Here is a 24,221-nt window from a genome sequence, read left to right as displayed (position 1 = left end):
TGTCATCTGGTGATACATTGACACTTCTACCGTCTCCAAGATACCGATTACCTGATTGTGAGATACCTGGTTTTAAACAATTACTAAGGAGTAAGTTACGTGATTTTTCTCATTATTAGATTCAGACATCAACAGTGCAGTTCGTCTGTTAACCTCTGTGTTTACCGGTTGTGGTGAGGTACTCAGATTAAAATCTAACAGGTTTAAATCAAAATGTAATAGACACGCACCGTGGTTCGATCATGACTGTGAACGATTAAAGACAGAGAAGTACAAACATTAGAATCTCTATCGAAATCCTTCCAGTGAGTAAGTGAGTTTAGTTTTACGCCACACTCAGCAATAGTCCAGCTATATGGCGGCGGTCTGTAAATAATCGAGTCTGTGAAATCCTCCCAGAGGGCACGAGTCGCTATTCGGCTTGTAATGGAATAACACGAGTTGGTCACGAATTTAGCCATGGAGTGACGTTTCAACACGATAATTGTACAGCATTATCTCTAGCAAAACAATGTTAATGTGTTACCCTAGCCTGCAACATCCCCTGATTTGTCACCCACTGACCACGTCCAGGATGGAATGGAGCGACGTTTACGTCATCCGAATCCTTGAAACACTTTGAAACATTTGTCTTTCTATGTGATGTAGAAGTAGAAGTTTAAGGCTGTATTGTATGTCACGGCAGCTTGTGCCTTTGATCATATAAATACAAATACTTCATCTAAAATATCTAAAGTAGCATCTCTCTTTAGACACTGTTCACATATATATATATGCTGAGTACAGATATTAGCTGGAGTTGTCCATTATTCTGTATGTTCATCTTACGTCTTTTCTTTTTCAGATTATTGACCACTGGAACAAGAGTTTGATTTTACACAATTAAAATATACGCTAACAGGGTAGGAAATAAATGCTATGAAAGTACTTGCCCATGTCTCCTGGTAATAATATGATTCATTGAAACTACTCCTTTGTGACATCTGCCCATCGTATATTGCCATATGGAACACTGTTTTTATGTCTGCTATCATGACATTTCCAAGGTTGATAATTCAGTAAATCTTTGAGTATTCGTTTTAGTTATACTGAACACTATTGTACGTTTTGTATGTATGAAGTTCTGTATCATTTCAGATATCAAGAGTGTGTATTTTAACAGAGTTTCATATTCACATCACCAGTACGTACTAAACAAGCTCATCACAGATGTTTCTACCACGTGAAAGAATCTGTTCATAATGTTTTAGGCCCACAGATACCGTTACCATGTAGCACGTTCAATATAAACAATCATGTCAACAAACCGAAACATTACAAGAAGAATGCTATTATTGTGTAACACCAGTCGTTGATCCCAGCCAATACCCATGTTACTTCTTTAAGTAGCATTTAGAAGCTGGTATGGTGAAGAGGAACACTTTCAATGGATAGACAACATCTTTATTGCAATAGATGCGACGTTTCGATGTAGATACTAACATCGTTATCAAACAAATAATCATGGTGCAAACGATCATTCTAGAAATATACAACATCAATGCCAGAAAATAACTAATATCGATTTTCAGATGAGGAGAAAAGCACAAGAGCTGTAAAACTGTTTGGATCAATCAGCCGCGACAACAGGTGTTCACATATAGTTAAAAGAATATAAATACGCAGAAACCGTTTCAACAAACGAATCAGAAGTCCACGACAGCTCGCCGTCTATTTATACGTAAGGTCCTTAAAGGACCTCCCAAGATGGCGCAGATGTGAAATGTGCAGGTCCAGGCAAAGAAGTGTTGTTGCCAGACTGGTTCATCCCAGTACGTCTTCAACTCTTCACGCTTCAATAGCACATCTGTTGTACTCGATCTTGACACGGTACAATGACAATACCTGAGTTTATAACATCCTATAGAAGGGATCTTGGCGTAACACAGTACTGGATCTTGACGTAACACAGTACTGGATCGTGACGTAACACAGTACTGGATCTTGACGTAACACAATACTGGATCTTGACGTAACACAGTACTGGATCTTGACGTAACACAGTACTGGATCTTGACGTAACACGGTACTGGATCTTGACGTAACACAATACTGGATCTTGACGTAACACAGTACTGGATCTTGACGTAACACAGTACTGGATCTTGACGTAACACAGTACTGGATCTTGACGTAACACAATACAATGACGATATCTGTGTCTAACATCCTTTGTATAGGGCCTGTAAGTCTTGCGAGGCGCTACTTGCGGTACAAAGCTGGTTCCGCGGCTCCTTTTGCGCGCGCCAACTTGCGATATGCGAGACGGGGCCCAGCTAACTTCCGGTACCAGATTTCCGGTGACAAGCGTATATTCAAGAACCAGTTCTGGTACCATTGCGTGACCGCCAAATATGACTTTACTAAATAAGGGTTATGACGATAATAAATAACTTCTATATGACGATGTTAAATGCACAGCAGAACAAGGGGTACTGTTTTGAATCTACACTTTAATAATGAAGAAAGAAAACAATTGTTGGGATTTGGGAGTCAACATGACATGTTATGGATAAAAATATTGTTTGCAAAGGACAAGTGTTTACAATTGTAACTATCTACTCGCACTTGAAAAACACTTAATTATTTAGACATTGCTTATTGCTCTAGATCTTGAATAACACTTTGATTTACTAGTTCCTGTTCTGCAACAGGATATGGTGTCTTTGAAAGATTCACAGCTCTTTCAGTTCAATAACCCTGTGACTTAAATACTAAACAATAAAGAAAGTACAGGTTTCGGTTGCACCAGTGCTGACGTCACAATATATTTGTCCTTTCATGACCATATATGGGTATCAGTGCCCTCTCTTTTTTCTTCATTTATGATTATCATGTCATCAAGGTCGAAAGAGTGGATCTCACTTTCGCAACTGTGATGTTCTGTCTGTGTCGGTTGCAGTAGTTCCTATCATGTGCGACTATGGTTGTACAATGGCATACATTAAAATAGTTACAGGTATTAACCCTGTTCACACAATAAACAGTTAGGTACTTCATACCTACCCCGTGAGGTATCGTAAATGAATTGTCTTTTGATACAAACGTCCTAAGTTACCAGCAAGTCTTTAATACTTTGACTTCTGAAAATGAGTGGAATCTGTTGGTTCCTTACTGATGCATTTTGACACATATTTCACACAAAAAAGTATTTATTTGTTTAGGCTATACAACTATTTGATTCATGCATTTAAACATCTCTGGCCTCTGTTTATAGTTAGGGTTACAATGTTAAGCAATGGAAGTATTATCATGGAAAGCGAAGTGGCTATATTGTCACTGTTCTAGTTCATATGATTATATCCCCGGGCGTCTTAAGACGCCTGCTCGGAAAGCTAATGTCTATTTGTCTGACATTAAAGACGTAATAACTGGCTTGGGGGAACATGACTACCAAGTGTGTGTCACTGATACTGCGTGAACTTTGTACAGCAGTGTATCGTAATCATGTCACGATCGGTACACATGCAGCAATGACGCATTGGAGAGAGGAAAGAAACAGACAGACTGCTGCTCAGAATGCTACTGCCCATTTGTCTGACCTTAAGGATGCAGCCACTGTTAACGGACTGGAAACTGAATGTGAAATGTCGATACCCGAAAGACTCACTGGTTGTACACTTGCAGGAGTCTTTTGCAATTTAATCATCACGTCATTTTTCGGCGCTCTTGACATAGAGAATACTAAACGATGTCCCGTCTTATACCATATTTATGAAACGAGTGAATGGTTTGGTATGTAACGAGCGAAAGCGAGTTAGATACTATTGCCATTCACGAGTTTCATAGACATGGTATTACACGGGACCTAGTTTAGTATTTTATTTATTACTCACCCAACATTAGCAAAATATTATCGACGAAGTACTTCTTTGTGTGTGATCACTCTCAGCTTTCCGCGAGTCAAGCAAGACCTAATACTATTGTGACAGGGTATTAGCATTGTGACGTCATAACTGTAAATCACTTTGAGGTCATACGTACGGCATCACGCGATGTTATTACACAATGTGTAATAAACAATGTGCAATAACATTGTAAAATTATCAAACAGTGATATCTACAACGGGTGAGTAATGTACAGAGGATACTTAACAGCTTCCGTGTTATGCCATTTTTATTAAACGAGTTAATCATCTTTCACGAGCTTAATAAAAATGGTATTGCACGGAAGCGAGTTTAGTATTCTGTTTATTGCTCTCCAACATACATTGATAGAAACTGCGGCGAAATTGCCTTCACACTCTCAGCTTTCCGCGAGTCAAGCAATGACTAATACCATTGTGACAGAGGTATTAGCATTGTGACGTCATAACTGTAAACCATTATGACGTCATACGCCCGTCATCACGCGATGTTATTACACAATGAGGGAGACCTGTTGTATGACAACAAACATTCCCAGGGTCATTTAGTCCTCATGTTCTGAATGTGCACATATATTCGCGTCAATTACATCACTTTCAATTCCTCTTGAAACAGTTGAGGCATGGTCTCTTTAATTTCAATTAAGTTCAACCCGGTGTATGGCTTATTACATACAACTCATTTATCCGTTTATGTTCAACACTGAACATTTTAATAGATGTAATACTTCATTTTAAGGGCACAAACTCAAACCATTTTACACATTAACGCTCAGGTGTACGTGCTTCTTAACAGTGATGTGAACTGTGGGCATAGAATCCAACTAGTCCAAATCTGGATCGCCAAGGAATCTGTATTGAAACTTCACACTCATGAAATATAAGAAGTTATTATCCATAAAGCTTGTCAATATTGTACTTTCCAACTTCCAACTTGAGTGCCACTCAAAGAAGTTTCCAAACCTGATTCCAAACACGAAGGATCACATGGAAATGCTTAATACCATGCAGCATTGTAATGCAGTCTTCCTTATCTTTCAAAACCAAAGTCACAAGTAACGTCCACTGACCGATAAACATGATTGTCTAGTAGATATTTATATAGGTCAACAGACATCGATAGCAGTCATTTCGTTAATATACTTATGAAATAAATATACTTTTGTCCGACATTGACAAATGGTATGTACCGTTGCTGTACATTTTCATTGCGGTCACATTCTTGAACGTCAGCTTTAGACACGAATCAAATGTGAACATCACTCCAGCGCTGAGAAATCTCGACACAGACACTCTTGTCGTACAACTGTATCTCAGGTCCCCATAATCTGTAGCGTTAATGCCTAAATTAGATCTTATAACACCCGTGACAAATACATCATCCATAGGGATAAAGCGCGTCACTGAGGACGCATGGTAAAGCTTGAGCAAAACGTCTTTGGACACAATATAAGCAAGTCCTCGACAAAAATTGGGCCATGTTTTAAACGGATATTGGGCTGTTGAAACGTACCATTTCAGTTTAGTTTCCCTCCATGGCGCATACCTGTGAGCTATTGCGCCTAGGAGCTGATTAGTAGGTTCCTTCAGCTGAGTGAGATACTTGACAATCACATATGGGTTCATAAACATGTCATCATCCATCTTCAACACAAAGGCTGCTTCAGGACAATGGTTCAGCATCCAGTGATAACCCATTATGTGTTTTATACTCAGATTTCTATACACATCAATGAAATTCCCTTGAATCATGTCTTTAAATTCATTAGCTTCTCTTACGACACTGGTTTGAAGTGTTTCATTATTTGAAACGCCGACGGTAAAAACAACGACGACTGTTTTATTCCACGCTTTACGAACGCTTCCAAATGTTTCTCGGATTCGACGTCGATAATTGATATGATCCAAGGCCGAGTGAACAATCGTTAGTAGATACACGTTACCTATCTGACAGAGGTCAGAGTTCAAGGTAAACTGATATTGATGCAGATTTACAAGAAGATGCCTCTCTTCCCCTTCCTTTAAAAGAGAATAGTTGAACAATCCAGGTATCTGTTCAAAAGCGGGATGTTTGAGTGGAAGGATTTCACTGGAGACAGTGTCGATGGCCTTTGGCTTGTCATGTCTATCCCCGAGGACCCTGCCAAGGTGGCGTGTACCGTGGTTCTGTAGGCCTGGGACTGGAGATGGGAACCCGACAAGGTACAGGTAGAGTGGCACCACGACGTTCACGGCTACAAACAAGGGGAACACTCGCCTCCGGGTCCTCCTCTTGCAAATGGATGTAACCCTGCCAATGACATCTGGAAGTAAATCAATAGCAACATGTCAGAATGAGAGAAAACACAGCAATAACTCCCAGCTGAAAAAGATTCTGCTGTTGATAGTTTTCGATACTTCATTGAAGAAATACATTTTCTTTATCTCCACGTTTGGTGTTAAAAGCATAGTTTCCCCCAGAACTGTCTTTCTTAAAGCTTGTTTTGGGTACAATATGTGAAGCCAATTGATACTGTATTGCTGGAATATTACTAAAATCAGCATAAAACCGTTTTCAAGCACTCTCTGTTTGACACAGGATATACACGCGTTATGGGCTGATATGTTTTTCAAGGAGTTCGCCTGGGACAAGGAGTTCGCCATTGCAGCATGGACTCTTATCTGCTTCAAATCATTTGATGGGACTTCAAGACACGGAACTATCCCGATATAGCGCAGTATGTATGTAGATCTATGTGCCGCGACCTTGCAAGGTGAAATCTACATGCATGACTTCCAGTACACAAATTACCAGGCTGCTAGAGTTTGGTAGATACTACAGGTTCACATCCACAAGCTGATAGTATAGGCTGCTAAAGTTGAGAAGAAACTTCGGGTCCATATACACAAGCTGCTAAGAAAGACTGCTAGAGTTTGGTAGATACTAAAGGTCCACAGACACAAGCTGATAAGATAGACTTCTAGAGTTTGGTAGATACTACAGTTCCACAAACACAAACTACTAAGATCGACTGCTAAAGTTTGGTAGATACTACAGGTTCACATACACAAGCTGCTAAGATAGACTGCTAGAGTTTGGTAGATACTACAGGTCGACAGACACAAGCTGATATGATAGACTTCTAGAGTTTGGTAGATACTACAGGTTCACATCCACAAGCTGCTAAGATAAGCTGCTAGAATTTGGTAGATACTACAGTTCCACAAAAACAAACTGCTAAGATCGACTGCTTAAGTTCGGTAGATACTACAGATCCACAGACACACGTTGCTAAGATAGACTTCTACAATTTTGTAGATACTACATATTAACATCCACAAGCTGATAGTATAGGCTGCTAGTGTTTACTAGATACTACAGGTTCAGATACACAAGCTTCTAAGATAGACTGCTACAGTTTGGTAGATACTACACGTCCACAGACACACGTTGCTAAGATAGACTTCTACAGTTTTGTAGATACTACAGGTTCACATCCACAAGCTGTGAATATAGGCAGTTAGAGTTTGGTAGATACTACAGTTCCACAAACACAAACTGCTAAGATCGACTGCTAGAGTTTGGTAGATACTACAGGTCCACAGACACAAGCTGCTAAGATAGACTGCTAGAATTTGGTAGATACTACAGGTCCACATACACAAGCTGCTAAGATAGATTGCTAGAGTTTGGTAGATATTACAGGTTCACATACACAAGCTGCCAGGATAGACTTCTACAATAAGCTGCTAAGAGTTTGGTAGATACTACAGTTCCACAAACACAAACTGCTAAGATCGACTGCTAAAGCTAGAGTTTGGTAGGTACTACAGGTCCACAAGCATACACAAGCTGCTAAGATAGAGTAATACAGTTTGGTAGATACTACATATTCACATCCACAAGCTGCTAAGATACAATGTTAGAGTTTGGTAGATAATACATGTCCACATCAACAAGCTGCTAAGATACAATGCTCGAATTTGGTAGAGACTACAGGTTCACAGACACAAACTGCTAAGATACCATGCTAGAGTTTGGTAGATACTACATATTAACATCCACAAGCTGATAGTATAGGCTGCTAGTGTTTACTAGATACTACAGGTTCACACCCACAAGCTGCTAAGATAGGCTGCTAGAGTTTGGTAGATACTACAGGTTCACATCCACAAGCTTATAGCATACAATGCTACAGTTTAGTAGATACAGCAGGTCCACATACAAAAGTTGCTAAGATAGACTTCTAGAGTTTGGTAGATACTACAGGTCCACATATAAAAGCTGCTAAGATAGGCTGCTAGAGTTTGGTAGATACTACAGTTCCAAAAACACAAACTGCTAAGATCGACAGCTAGAGTTTGGGAGATACTACAGGTCCACATACAAAAGATGCTAAGATAGATTGCTAGAGTTTGGTAGATATTACAGGTTCAACTACACAAGCTGCCAGGATAGACTTCTAGAGTTTGTTAGATACTACATGTCCTCATCCACAAGCTGCTAAGATACAATGTTAGAGTTTGGTAGATACTACAGGTCCACATACACAAGCTGCTAAGATACAATGCTCGAGTTTGGTATGGACTACAGGTCCACATACACAAGCTGTTAAGATACCATCCTAGAGTTTTATAGATACTACATATTCACATCCACAAGCTGCCAGCTGTTTTTTTTAGATACTACGTGTCTACACCCACAAGCTGCTAAGATCGACTGCTAGAGTTTGGTAGATACTACAGGTCCACATACAAAAGCTGCTAAGATCGACTGCTAGAGTTTGGTAGATACTGCAGGTCCACAGACACAAGCTGCTAAGATAGACTGCTAGAGTTTGGGAGATACTACAGGTCCAAATACAAAAGATGCCAAGATAGATTGCTAGAGTTTGGTAGATATTACAGGTTCAACTACACAAGCTGCCAGGATAGACTTCTAGAGTTTGGTAGATACTACAGGTTCACACCCACAAGCTGCTAAGATAGGCTGCTAGAGTTTGGTAGATACTACAGGTTCACATCCACAAGCTTATAGCATACAATGCTACAGTTTAGTAGATACAGCAGGTCCACATACAAAAGTTGATAAGATAGACTTCTAGAGTTTGGTAGATACTACAGGTCCACATACAAAAGCTGCTAAGATAGGCTGCTAGAGTTTGGTAGATACTACAGTTCCAAAAACACAAACTGCTAAGATCGACAGCTAAAGGTTTTTTTTAGATACTACATGTCTACACCCACAAGCTGCTAAGATACAATGCTAGAGTTTGGTAGATACTACAGGATCACATCCACAAGCTGATAGGATACAATGCTAGAGTTTAGTAGATACAGCAGGTTCGTATTCACAAGCTGCTAAGATAGACTGCTAAAGTTTGTTAGATACTACAAGGTCAGATGCATAGCCTCCTAAGATCGACAGCTAGAGTTTGGTATATACTACAGGTCCACATACACAAGCTGCTAAGATAGACTGCTAGAGTTTGTTAGATACTACATGTCCTCATCCACAAGCTGCTAAGATACAATGTTAGAGTTTGGTAGATACTACAGGTCCACATACACAAGCTGCTAAGATACAATGCTCGAGTTTGGTATGGACTACAGGTCCACATACACAAGCTGTTAAGATACCATCCTAGAGTTTTATAGATACTACATATTCACATCCACAAGCTGCCAGGATAGACTTCTAGAGTTTACTGGATACTACAGGTCCACATACACAAGCTGCAAAGATAGACGGCTAGAGTTTCGTAGATACTACATGTCCACATCCACAAGCTGCTAAGATACAATGTTAGAGTTTGGTAGATACTACATGTCCACATCTACAAGCTGCTATAATAGACTGCTAGAGTTTGGTAGATACTACAGGTCCACATACACAAGCTGCCAAGATAGACTTCTAGAGTTTGGTAGACACTACAAGTTCACATCCACAAGCTGCTAAGATAAAGATGCTAGAGTTTGGTAGATACTACAGGTTCACATACACAAGTTGGTGTAACAATGCTAGAGTTTAGTAGATACAGCAGGTCCTCAAAAACACAAGATGCTAAGATAGACTGCTAAATGTTGTTAGATCCTACAAAGTCAGATGCATAGTCTGCTACGATAGACTGCTAGAGTTTGGTAGATACTACAGGTCCACATACACAAGCTGCTAAGATAGACTGCTAGATATGGGTAGATACTAAAGGTCCACATACACAAGCTGATAAGATAGACTGCTATAGTTTGTTAGATACTACAGGGTCAGATGCATAGGCTCCTAAGATAGACTGCTAGAGTTTGGTAGATACTACAGGTCCACATACACAAGTTGCTAAGATACACTGCTAGTGCTTGGTAGATACTACAGGTCCACATACACAAGCTGCTAAGATAGACTGCTAGAGTTTGGTAGATACTACAGGTCCACAGACACAAGCTGCTAAGATAGGCTGCAAAAGTTTGTTAGATACTACAGGGTACATAGGTCTGAGATAGACTGATAGGCTTGGTAACATAGGTCCACATACATACAGCTTTACAGTTTGGTACCATATACACAAGCTGCTGAGATACTGATACAGTTTGGTACCACATACACTAGCTGCTGATGATACAGTTTGGTACCACATACACAAGCTGCTAAGATAGACTGATACAGTTTGGTACCACATACACAAGCTGCTGAAGATAGACTGATACAGTTTGGTACCACATACACTAGCTGCTGATACAGTTTGGTATAGACTGCTCAGATAGACTGATAGTTTGGTACCACATACACAAGCTGCCGAGATAGGCTGATACAGTTTGGTACCACTGCTAAGATACACCATATACACAAGCTGCTAAGCTTGGTACCATCACACTAGATAGACTGATACAGTTTGGTACCATATACACAAGCTGCTAAGATAGACTGATACAGTTTGGTACCACATACACAAGCTGCTGAGATAGGCTGATACAGTTTGGTACCACATACACAAGCTGCTAAGATAGACTGATACAGTTTGGTACCACATACACAAGCTGCTGAGATAGACTGATACAGTTTGGTACCATATACACTAGCTGCTGAGATAGACTGATACAGTTTGGTTCCATATACACAAGCTGCTGAGATAGACTGATACAGTTTGGTACCACATACACTGCTAAGAAGCTGCTATACACAAGCTGCTGAGATAGACTGATACAGTTTGGTACCACATACACAAGCTGCTGAGATAGACTGATACAGTTTGGTACCATATACACAAGCTGCTAAGATAGACTGATACAGTTTGGTACCATACAGTTTGGTACCACATACACAAGCTGCTGAGATAGACTGATACAGTTTGGTTCCACATACACAAGCTGCTGAGATAGAGTGATAGACTGAGTTTGGTGTACCACATACACTACCATATACACAAGCTGCTGAGATAGACTGATACAGTTTGGTTCCATATACACAAGCTGCTGAGATAGACTGATACAGTTTGGTTCCATATACACAAGCTGCTGAGATAGACTGATACAGTTATACACAAGCTGCTGAGATAGACTGGATACAGTTTGGGTTCCATATACACAAGCTGCTGAGATAGACTGATACAGTTTGGTACCACATACCACAAGCTGCTGAGATAGACTGATACAGTTTGGTACCACATACACAAGCTGCTGAGATAGACTGATACAGTTTGGTACCACATACACAAGCTGCTGAGATAGACTGATACAGTTTGGTACCACATACACAAGCTGCTGAGATAGACTGATACAGTTTGGTACCACATACACAAGCTGCTGAGATAGACTGATACAGTTTGGTACCACATACACAAGCTGCTGAGATAGACTGATACAGTTTGGTACCACATACACAAGCTGCTAAGATAGACTGATACAGTTTGGTACCATATACACAAGCTGCTCAGATAGACTGATGTAGTTTGGTTCCATATACACAAGCTGCTGAGATAGGCTGATACAGTTTGGTACCACATACACTAGCTGCTAAGATAGACTGATACAGTTTGGTACCATATACACTAGCTGCTGAGATAGACTGATACAGTTTGGTTCCATATACACAAGCTGCTGAGATAGGCTGATACAGTTTGGTACCACAAACACAAGCTGCTAAGATAGACTGAAACAGTTTGGTACCATATACACTAGCTGCTGAGATAGACTGATACGGTTTGGTTCCATATACACAAGCTGCTGAGATAGGCTGATACAGTTTGGTACCACATACACAAGCTGCTAAGATAGGCTGATACAGTTTGGTTCCATATACACAAGCTGCTGAGATAGACTGATACAGTTTGGTTCCATATACACAAGCTGCTAAGATAGACTGATATAGTTTTGTACCACATACACTAGCTGCTAAGATAGGCTGATACAGTTTGGTTCCATATACACAAGCTGCTGAGATAGACTGATACAGTTTGGTACCACATACACAAGCTGCTGAGATAGGCTGATACAGTTTGGTTCCATATACACAAGCTGCTGAGATAGACTGATACAGTTTGGTTCCATATACACAAGCTGCTGAGATAAACTGATACAGTTTGGTTCCATATACACAAGCTGCTGAGATAGACTGATACAGTTTGGTACCATATACACAAGCTGCTGAGCTAGACTGATACAGTTTGGTACCACATACACAAGCTGCTGATATAGACTGATATAGTTTTGTACCACATACACATGCTGCTGAGATAGACTGATACAGTTTGGTTCCATATACACAAGCTGCTGAGCTAGACTGGTACAGTTTGGTACCACATACACTAGCTGCTGATATAGACTGATATAGTTATGTACCACATACACAAGCTGCTGAGATAGACTGATACAGTTTGGTTCCATATACACAAGCTGCTGAGATAGACTGATACAGTTTGGTACCACATACACAAGCTGCTGAGATAGGCTGATACAGTTTGGTACCACATACACAAGCTGCTGAGATAGACTGATATAGTTTGGTACCACATACACAAGCTGCTGAGATAGACTGATACAGTTTGGTACCACATACACAAGCTGCTAAGATGGGCTGCTACAGTTTGGTACCACATACACAAGCTGCTAAGATGGGCTGCTACAGTTTGGTACCACATACACAAGCTGCTGTGATAGACTGATATAGTTTTGTACCACATACACAAGCTGCTGAGATAGACTGATACAGTTTGGTTCCATATACACAAGCTGCTGAGATGGGCTGCTACAGTTTGGTTCCACATACACAAGCTGCTAAGATAGACTGATACAGGTTGGTACCACATACACAAGCTGCTAAGATAGGCTGCTAGTAGTTGGTAGACACTACAGGTCCACATACACAAGTTGGCTAGTTCTCTCAACACCATATGGTCACTACTTGGCTCAAACAAAACCAACAATAATCGACTGAAAAATATACATGTGTTAATAACTGAACAAACAAACCTGCGACTTGACAGAACATGTTTCCTACATCCCGTTCAGTTCCTGAATGAAATGTCATTTTATGGAACTGTTCATCACTGTTCAGTTCAATATATACTGCAAGCTGCGCCAGTAACACGTCAATACATGGGCATTATATATCAACCAGGTTGAACATTAAATGTCGCTTTGCTATCAGAACAATTACGAACATATGGTTCATTGTCAACAGTCGGGCAACTTGCTTTGTGGTTGTCTCCAGTCAAGTTTATAGATGTGTTCATGATGAAACGTCATCGGAAAACATAAATCCCAAACCATTATATATATTAAAAATCCCAATGTGTTAAATTTTAAGAATGTGTTAACTGTTAACAACACTATGTACATTCTGTAATACCACCATGAAAACTGTACAATCTTCCATGTAAGCCATCCCGCCATCCTATGTATTCTTCACTGTACATCTGTACTTCTTATGCCGGGTATCTGAGCGTAATTAAAGCTTTCTTCTCTTCTAAAAGGTTATGTTCTGTTCAGGTAGAGTTACATGTTTGTCTTAACAGTCATACAAATACGATTTTCAACCATCCTACCACTTAACTCAGATATTTGAATGTACCACAATGCATTATGTGTTTAGTTTGCCAGGGACGTATTGTGTGCTGGGAGAATTGTAAGACCCAAGGACATGGTGGCACACAAGACCCACATTGGAAACTAGTCACGTGTCTTCAGTGTGTCAGCTGATTTTGAGAGTGATTTAACGCCGCTTTTCATTCATTTAAACGTTGTGCGGGTTGGTCCTAGAAAGTTTAAACATATTTAGATCAAATCGGGCACGGCATTGGGACACAACTCTGCACAACGAAATCCGCCCTTCAGCGACTGGGATACTGGGACAATTAGTCAAAGCAATCTAGATGTCGTATTGACAAATGTGTATCTACATAAAAATAAATAAAATCTACATTGAGCATAGAACAACTCTTAATTTCATTCATTCATTCATTCATTCATTCATTCATTCATTCATTCATTCATTCTAGATTGTGACTCCTTTTTAATGTTTGGAGTCTAGGGTACAAACTGGTGTTACCCCAGTCACCTTCATGTAAGTATGTTCAAGTGATCTAGACTTTTCAATAACTATTTTGTATAAGACTTATGTTGAACGAGAAGATCATTATCGAAAATCATCAGAACACCATGATGTTGCATAGTGAATTACAAATAAATCAATATATTCTGTTTGTAAAGGCTAGGATAGATTGAAGTCCCACCATTATGTTATCAACCCATCTGGGTCAAACGTGTGTTTACGTTTATTGAAGGTAACCGCTACTTTATCTAGCCATTTGGGCCAAGCCTGTGTTGACTCCCATTGTAGGTAGCCGTTTCGTTATCAACCCATCTGGGACAAGTGTGTGTTGACTCTCACTGAAGATAACCCTTTACGTTATCAACACATTTTGGCCAAGCGTGTGTTGACTCTCATTGAAGATAGCCGTTACGTTATCAACCTATCTGGGCCAAGCGTGTGTTGACTCTCATTGAAGATAACCGTTTCGTCATCAACCCATCTGGGCCAAGCGTGTGTTGACTCTAATTGAAGATAACCGTTTCGTTATCAACCCATCTGGGCCAAGCGTGTGTTGACTCTAATTGAAGATAACCGTTTCGTTATCAACCCATCTGGCCCAAGCGTGTGCTGACTCTCATTAAACATAACCATTACGTTATCAACCCATCTCGGCCAAGCGTGTGTTGACTCTCATTGAAGATAACCATTAAGTTATCAACCCGTAACGGCACTGTGACTCTGAAGAAGTCTTGTTCAGTATTTGAGGCCACATGGCCAAGAGTACAAACATTCAAAACAACATTTTACGGATGGACAGATAAAACAATAAAATCAGAACATTTTTATACAGGCAAGTTACGCTTTAGAAATATTGCAATATATTTCAATAGATGTACAGTTGTTGTTGTTGTTGTTGTTGTTGTTGTTGTTGTTGTTGTTGTTACAAGTTTACATTTTAATCTTGATGGAAACGAATGGTAATAACGAGATATATACAATTTTCTATGTACAGAATAGAATGGACACACAGGTAAAAAATGAAATTTATTCATCTTCTGAATATTATCATTATAACGTTGTTGTTGAACATTCAGCTTACGTCTGAAACAGCGAACTTTGGATATAATATGTATAAGGTCTTTCTTATGACAGAGTTCCAATATGTATTTTTCAGTTTCCAGGGCGGACTTGATTGTTCCATAGTCTTTTAGAAAATCTGATGATGTTATCCTAGAATGCCAATTTTGAATTTCAATATTTTGACATTTTTGTTTGAAAACACTTATAAACATTTCAATATTCCCATTTTCCTGTGTAATCCAAACATAAGTAAATCCAGTTAGGAATAGACATGCGTGACCCAGTTGCAGCTGCCACTATCATCTTGCAGCTTTAACATTTCATAACATGACTTGGGATGTCGATGATCGTCCATATGTGATAGTATAGTACAGTCCAGTAACTGTGCTTCTGTACTAGTTCTTGAGATCTTAACTGATTACCAACATTTGACCTTCGCTCGTGCATGCTTAGTGAGTGAGTTTGACTTTAACATTATGTCGGTTTATATCACAGCGGGGCGGTAGGGTTTAGCCTAGTGGTTACAGCGTTTGCTCGTCACACCAAAGACCCGGATTCGATTCCCAACGTGGCTACAATCTGTGAAGCCAGTATCTGTTGTCCCCAGAAGGAATAAACTCACTCACTCACTCTCTATATCACAACGGGGCTACTTTATATTCGTCAGATCGTAAGACACGTGTAGGTATAATGTTCCAAGACAGAGGGTTTGTCAAACGGATCAATAGAGTCAAACCTTCTAACTTAAATACTCAGTTTCCTTTATTTCAATAGCCTGCAAACGTCAACTTGAAACAGATATGCTTATATAGATTAACCGAGGATGAGTGAGTATGATTTTACGCCGCCTCTAGCAATATTCTTGCAAAATCACAGCTAGGGGGACACCAACAAATGGGCTAACGCATTTTACCCATGTGGAGTATCGAACGCCTTAGCCACTAGGCTAAGCCAACGCGTGGCGGTGGAGAATCCTTATGGTTAAAGCATTGGGTACAATGTGTGAAGCCCATTTCTGGTGTCCCCCGCCATGATATTGCTGGGATATTGCTAAAAGCAGAGTAAAACCATACTCACTCACTCACTAAGCCAACGCCCCGCAATTCACAGTTTCACATTCACAATTTTCACCCCTTTTGCTTTGCACGCTAGAATATATGAATACATATAGTATGAATACTCTATAAATATATGATACCTGAAGGGGTTTCAGTGTTTTGTTCTGGATTCATAGTTTGATATGACGGTGGTATGTAAACTGTTGACTCAGTGAATACGATCCAGTGAGCCGTGCTGAAATCCGAAACAGCTGTAAGCATCGATCTGTCAACTGGGACACGGCGACATGACATTGTGCGAGCCCGTCCACCTGTTCCCGTTAGCCGCATCAGTCGAATCTGTAGTAATACATAGACAGTTCCCATCACTTAGGGAACGAGAATGTCACTGTATGGTTAGAGAGACTTCGATGAACTCCTTGCAAAAAGCGATAAAATATTCTACAGTGTGTAAAGATATTATGTTCAACATATAACTAAGCTTAGTTATTATCCTTATCGTTTTGTTCAGTATTTTACCCCGCCTACTCTCGTTACATCCGTTATATTTGGGCTTACACTTCCTCAATAAAGTACAGATTCTAGTACTTTTGTTAGGATGAGTCCAATCGGGATTCGAACCCTCCGGATCAGGGAATTGTATGGTAGAAGCCTCGGTGGCTGAGTCACATCACTTGGGGAATGAGAGTGTGAGGGCATGGTTGGAATGCCCATCTGTCTGACCTTAAAGACGTAACAACTGGCTAGGGGACTTAATCATCACGTCATTTTTCTTTCTATTTCATTTTATATTTTACTGTTGCTGAGTCATCAACAACTATACTATCCACAAAAAGAAACGCATAGGCGTTTTGTATTTTTACAAACATATCAATTACCTATTGTGTTCGTACAATCGTCAAAATATGTAACAAAAGTGTTGATGACATGATTTAATTTACAAGTAAAAATCGACTTTACATGAAAACGTTGATTTTGATTTGATTTCTTACAAGGATTAAAAAGGCAACGTCACAACGCAACAGAAATCACCTTCCAGTTGAAATTGTGCAGCAAAGAGCATGCACTGTCTAGCTATAAAACTCCAGATTACTTTCGGAAATCGGCATTCGTTTTGAAGGAGTTTCCATGTCAAATCACTACGACACGTCTTGACGCTGCGACACGGAACATCGCCATTGAAAGAATGCACGCTGGAGATTACCAATCTTTTGTTGCCAGGCGTCTGAATGTTAGTCTGAGCACGAAATCACGACTTGCAGCTCGTTACAACAAAACAGGTATAACAAATGATTGTCCCCGTACAGGCAGACCTCGAGTCACCACTGCAGCCCAAGATCGGTACATCCGGGTACTACATTTGCGTGATCGTACTGCCAGGTTGAGAGAGACTGGACTGAGAACCAGGAGACCCGACGTCGGGACGGTCGTCACCATCGCGCTCAACGTCTCCGTTATCTACTTGGTTATGTAGACATGTAAAATATCATGTACTTAAGTCCATTTGTGGACGAGTTATACATGTTTGAAAATATAGCATTTTCGCAACAAATTTCTGGGTTATGCGTTTCTTTTCTTAATAGTATATTACAATTATATGTGTGCACACGCTTGCCTTAAGAAAAGCAAAGGAAAGGCCCAGCTTAACCTCCTCTTTATCCGAGTACAGGAAACTAAACAGACCAGCCCCAGTTCCGCGCAAAATGTCTCATATACTTATTCAGTATAAGTTATCTTGTTAAAAACCACAGCAATAAATATTGAACAGCATGGCCAGTTTTAATCACTGACGCTTCATGATACTGCTACAATGTTCACTGAACTGCAATCACATCATGGCGTCGCCAACTAATGCATCAGTTGCGTCACGTTCTGTTCCTTCTGATACAGTTGAGGCATGGTCTTTTCAGTTTCAATTAACTTCAACCCTGTGAATAGATTATTACATACAACTCATTTATTCGTTTATGCTCAACACTATGAACATTTTAATACATGTAATGCTTCATTTTAAGAGCACAAAATTAAAACGTAAAGGCACAGTTGTACATGCTAATATAGTTCTTAACAGTGATGTGAACTGTGGGCATAGAATCCAACTAGTCCAAATCTGGATAGCCAAGGAATCTGTATTTTAAAGAACGTCACACTCACGAAATATAAGAAGTTGTTATCCATAAAGCCTGTCAATATTGTACTTTCAAACTTCCAACTTCTAAAGTGCCACTCATAGACTTTTCCAAACCTGATTCCAAACACGAAGGTTCAGATTGAAGTGCATGATTTCATGCAACATTGTAATTCAGTCATCCTGATCTTTCAAAGTCACAAGTAACGTCCACTGACAGATAAATATGATCTTCTAGTAGATATTTAAATAGGTCAGTCATCGATAACAGGAACCCTTCAGCATCACCGTAGGCCATAGTCCCTTCATGTTCTGAGAAACATGTTAATGCCAAGTACGAATTATCACAGGTACTTATCACAGGTGCGAATTACCAGTAATGAACATACATGACAGATTCGCTATAGTATTATTCCCTTATGTTTAATTATAACCCTGATTTCGTTAATATACTTATGAAATAAATATACTTTTGTCCGACATTGACAAATGGTATGTACCGTTGCTGTACATTTTCATTGCGGTCACATTCTTGAACGCAAGCTTTAGACACGAATCAAATGTGAACATCACTCCAGCGCTGAGACATTTCGACACAGACACTCTTACTCTTGTCGTACAACTGTATCTCAGGTCCCCATAATCTGTAGCGTTAATGCCTAAATTAGATCTTATAACACCCGTAACAAATACATCATCCATAGGGATAAAGCGTGTCACTGAGGACGCATGGTAAAGCTTGAGCAAAACGTCTTTGGATACAATAAAGCCAAGTCCTTGAAAAATATCGGGCCATGTTTTAAACGGATATTGGGCTGTTGAAACGTACCATTTCACTGTAGGATCCCTCCATGGTACTAACCTGTGAGCTATTGCGCCTAGGAGCTGATTAGCAGGTTCCTTCAGCTGAGTGAGATACTTGACAATCACATATGCGTTCATAAACATATCATCATCCATCTTCAACACAAAGGCTGCTTCAGGACAATGGTTCAGCATCCAGTGATAACCCATTATGTGTTTTATACCCAGATTTCTATACACATCAATGAAATTCCCTTGAATCATGTCTTTAAATTTAAAGCGAGTTTAGTAAGTGAGTTTAGTTCACTCAGTTCATTAGTAGTGAGTTATTCAATTTCTTACATAAACTTGCAAGCTATAAGAATGTTGGAATTGACAGTTTTCATCATCATTTCCACAACTTCAGTAATGGCAAATGCACAACAGGTTTCTTCCTACTTCTCGTGGTGGAACAGATATATATGTAAATGGTTTATGTGAATGTTTATTGTGAACAAGAAGAAAAGTTTAGAATGGATCTCATGGAGATGCATTCAGAAAGACTGCGTATCAGTCTCAACAGTGAACGACATAAATTCCCAAATACCTAGAGACCACAACCACGGACCTGTACACAATGAAGTCAAGGTGAATCTTTTCAACTGTACCAAAAATACTGACGGTACCCGCACAAACAACAACATCGGGGGTTGGCATGGCCGTCCCAAGAAGGTTGTCGGAAAACAACATCCCAACCTTTTCGAGATGGCCACGTTCTTGGCAGATGAACAAGGACTGAACGAGGCAAAAATGCTTCAGTACAATGCTGGCCAAAGACTGCCCCCCGAAAAGAAGAAGTACAGAGATTTGGAGGAACGACCAGATAAGCTGAAGTTCAGGCTTGCAAATATCGACCTGACATTAATGGCGTACCTGGACAATGCCTACTATTGTGTGAACTTGTTGAGCTCGTGATTATTGGTTCTGGTATATCTGTGTTGCCTGTATATTTTGCTTTCACCATATATGATTTGTATATTTTATATAATTTAAATCATAAGGAAATGGTCACTTGGTAGTGCTATTGTATGTTATGTTATTTAAAGTTGCTTATTTTAGTGCTATAAACTTTCTATGTATATATTATGTTATATGAATGTGTATTACCTTGTATATAGACAATAGAAATTACCGTCCCAATGAATGTTTAAATAAGAATGACATTTTACAGCGCTCTACAACAGTTGCTTCGCGATGGTGACTGCTTCTTTACAGCTTCAGCGCTCCAACTATCAGGAAGTATGACTGTCCCTCAATTGATAAAACAACTTTGTGATCATTTAGAAGAAAGGATGAATGAATACATTGACTTTTTTCCTGTCAAGGAGGACAGTAATCTAGAAAAATGGCAGGATTATTTACTGGAAATAGAAAAGCTGCGTGAGGCTGGCTACTTCTCCAACAGAGTTGCAGACTTCCTCCCTCTGTCACTGGCAAACTGGTCAGGCCAATGTGTTCGAATATTTTGCAGCAAAGCATCTGTCTCTCTCGTAGACATTACGCCAACAACCCAAGGAATTGAGAATAAAACAACGAATTATCTTGGCATATATCTCGATTACAGCACTTCCCGACCACTATGATAGGCTGATACAGTTTGGTACCACACACACAAGCTGCTAAGATAGACTGATACAGTTTGGTACCACATACACACGCTACTGAGATAGACTGATACAGTTTGGTACCACATACACTAGCTGCTGAGATAGACTGATACAGTTTGGGACCACATACACAAGCTACTGAGATAGACTGATACAGTTTGGTACCACATACACAAGCTGCTAAGATAGACTGATGCAGTTTGGTACCACATACACAAGCTGCTGAGATAGACTGATACAGTTTGGTACCACACACACAAGCTGCTAAGATAGACTGATACAGTTTGGTACCATATACACAAGCTGCTAAGATAGACTGATATAGTTTAGTACCACATACACACGCTACTGAGATAGACTGATACAGTTTGGTACCACATACACAAGCTGCTGAGATAGACTGATACAGTTTGGGACCACATACACAAGCTACTGAGATAGACTGATACAGTTTGGTACCACATACACAAGCTGCTAAGATAGACTGATGCAGTTTGGTACCACATACACAAGCTGCTGAGATAGACTGATAACCCAAACAGTTTGGTACCACACACACAAGCTGCTAAGATAGACTGATACAGTTTGGTACCATATACACAAGCTGCTAAGATAGACTGATATAGTTTAGTACCACATACACACGCTACTGAGATAGACTGATACAGTTTGGTACCACATACACTAGCTGCTGAGATAGACTGATACAGTTTGGGACCACATACACAAGCTACTGAGATAGACTGATACAGTTTGGTACCACATACACAAGCTGTTGAGATAGACTGATACAGTTTGGTACCACATACACAAGCTGCTAAGATAGACTGATACAGTTTGGTACCACATACACAAGCTGCTGATATAGACTGATACAGTTTGGTACCACATACACAAGCTGCTAAGATAGACTGATACAGTTTGGTACCACATACACAAGCTGCTAAGATAGGCTGATACAGCTTGGTACTACATACACAAGCTGCTAAGATAGACTGATACAGTTTGGTACCACATACACATGCTGCTGAGAGAGACTGATACAGTTTGGTACCACATACACAAGCTGTTGAGATAGACTGATACAGTATGGTACCACATACACAAGCTGTTAAGATAGGCTGCTACAGTTTGGTACCACATACACTTGCTGCTGAGATAGACTGATACAGTTTGGTACCACATACACAAGCTGCTGAGATAGACTGATACAGTTTGGTACCACATACACAAGCTGCTGAGATAGACTGATACAGTTTGGTACCGGATACACATGCTGCTGAGAGAGACTGATACAGTTTGGTACCACATACACAAGCTGCTGAGATAGACTGATACAGTTTGGTACCACATACACAAGCTGCTGAGATAGACTGATACAGTTTGGTACCACATACACAAGCTGCTGAGATAGACTGATACAGTTTGGTACCATATACACAAGCTGCTGAGATAGACTGATACAGTTTGGTTCCACATACACAAGCTGCTGAGATAGACTGATACAGTTTGGTACCGCATACACAAGCTGCTGAGCTAGACTGATACAGTTTGGTACCACATACACAAGCTGCTGAGATAGACTGATACAGTTTGGTACCACATACACAAGCTGCTGAGATAGACTGATATAGTTTGGTACCGCATACACAAGCTGCTGAGATAGACTGATACAGTTTGGTACCGCATACACAAGCTGCTGAGATAGACTGATATAGTTTGGTACCACATACACAAGCTGCTGAGATAGACTGATACAGTTTGGTACCACATACACAAGCTGCTGAGATAGACTGATACAGTTTGGTACCACATACACAAGCTGCTGAGATAGACTGATATAGTTTGGTACCGCATACACAAGCTGCTGAGATAGACTGATACAGTTTGGTACCACATACACAAGCTGCTGAGATAGACTGATACAGTTTGGTACCACATACACAAGCTGCTGATATAAACTGATACAGTTTGGTACCACATACACAAGCTGCTGATATAAACTGATACAGTTTGGTACCACATACACAAGCTGCTGAGATAGACTGATATAGTTTGGTACCGCATACACAAGCTGCTGAGATAGACTGATACAGTTTGGTACCACATACACAAGCTGCTGAGATAGACTGATACAGTTTGGTACCACATACACAAGCTGCTGAGATAGACTGATACAGTTTGGTACCGCATACACAAGCTGCTGAGATAGACTGATACAGTTTGGTACCACATACACAAGCTGCTGAGATAGACTGATACAGTTTGGTACCACATACACAAGCTGCTGAGATAGGCTGCTAGTAGTTGGTAGACACTACAGGTCCACATACACAAGTTGGTTAGTTCTCTCAACACCATATGGTCACTACTTGGCTCAAACAAAACCAAAAATAATCGACTGAAAAAAATACGTGTTAATAACAGAACCAACAAACCTGCGACTTGACAGAACATGTTTCCTACCTCCCGTTTAGTTCCTGAAACGAAATCTTGTCATTACATTTAACGTTTCATCAGTGTTCAGTTCAATATATACTGCAAGCTGCGCCAGTAACACGTAAGTATAGTGCTGTGTTACCTACATTGTCGATTAACGACTATTGTTTCATTGTCAACAGTCGGGCCTCGGGCTTTTTAGTTGTCAGAAAATCTTTAAACGTCTCTCTGTTGCCAGGGCAGTTGCGAACATATGGTTCATAAAATGAAAATTACACACTTTACTGTCTTTAATACAAGTTCTTGTTTGTGTAAGTTTCCAATTATATAACAGTATTAAACTCATTGTTCCATTTTAGACACAAATGAGGTGGATCAGTGTTTTGTCAAGGTTGTCATAGCAAATTCTCCGTCCTTTAGATTCAGCGAGCAAATCCATTAAAGATTTGGATAAGCTTAGGTTGTAGAATAATATGTTGTTATTTGTTTACTTTCCCTCTCCATTCCGCAGGAAGATTATTGATTAAACTTTCAAAATCAAGAAACGTGCCTTTACTGTTGTAGGTCTTTTTATTATGATATCAAATGAAAGACAGCCTGCATTACCACGTGCATCCCTTATAGCTGATTCTTTGTTTAAACCTGTCTTTTATTTAA

At 39.9% G+C, this 24,221-nt stretch overlaps 1 protein-coding gene across 2 annotated transcripts; it reads right to left on the bottom strand.

The window, feature by feature from the left end:
• Positions 1 to 4,027: 4,027 nt before the first annotated feature.
• Positions 4,028 to 23,658, bottom strand: LOC124266389 (beta-1,3-galactosyltransferase 5-like). Of its 2 annotated transcripts, none has more exons than XM_046701196.1 (2): positions 23,564 to 23,658; positions 4,028 to 6,208 (listed from the first exon to the last, which is right to left on the bottom strand). In XM_046701196.1, exons 1-2 carry the CDS (start codon positions 23,580 to 23,582, stop codon positions 5,049 to 5,051), a joined length of 1,179 nt encoding a protein of 392 aa, XP_046557152.1. In that variant the 5' UTR covers positions 23,583 to 23,658; the 3' UTR covers positions 4,028 to 5,048. The 2 variants fall into 2 exon arrangements, with proteins under 2 accessions (XP_046557152.1, XP_046557151.1); XM_046701195.1 differs by lacking the exon at positions 23,564 to 23,658 and adding an exon at positions 13,347 to 13,413.
• Positions 23,659 to 24,221: the final 563 nt, after the last annotated feature.

Source organism: Haliotis rubra, unplaced genomic scaffold (genome assembly GCF_003918875.1).
Source record: "Haliotis rubra isolate DU_JTF1 unplaced genomic scaffold, ASM391887v1 Scf1252, whole genome shotgun sequence".
Taxonomy (NCBI): Eukaryota; Metazoa; Mollusca; class Gastropoda; order Lepetellida; family Haliotidae; genus Haliotis; species Haliotis rubra.
Note: the sequence above shows the minus strand (reverse complement) of the source record. Positions and strands in the feature narration are given on the sequence as shown.

Coding starts and splice junctions, on each gene's coding strand:
- LOC124266389 (XM_046701195.1), bottom strand. CDS start 13,404: ATGACATTTCATTCAGGAACTGAACGGGATGTAGGAAACATGTTCTGT. Junction 6,209..13,346: donor CATGTTCTGTCAAGTCGCAG/GTTTGTTTGTTC, acceptor ATTTACTTCCAG/ATGTCATTGGCAGGGTTACA.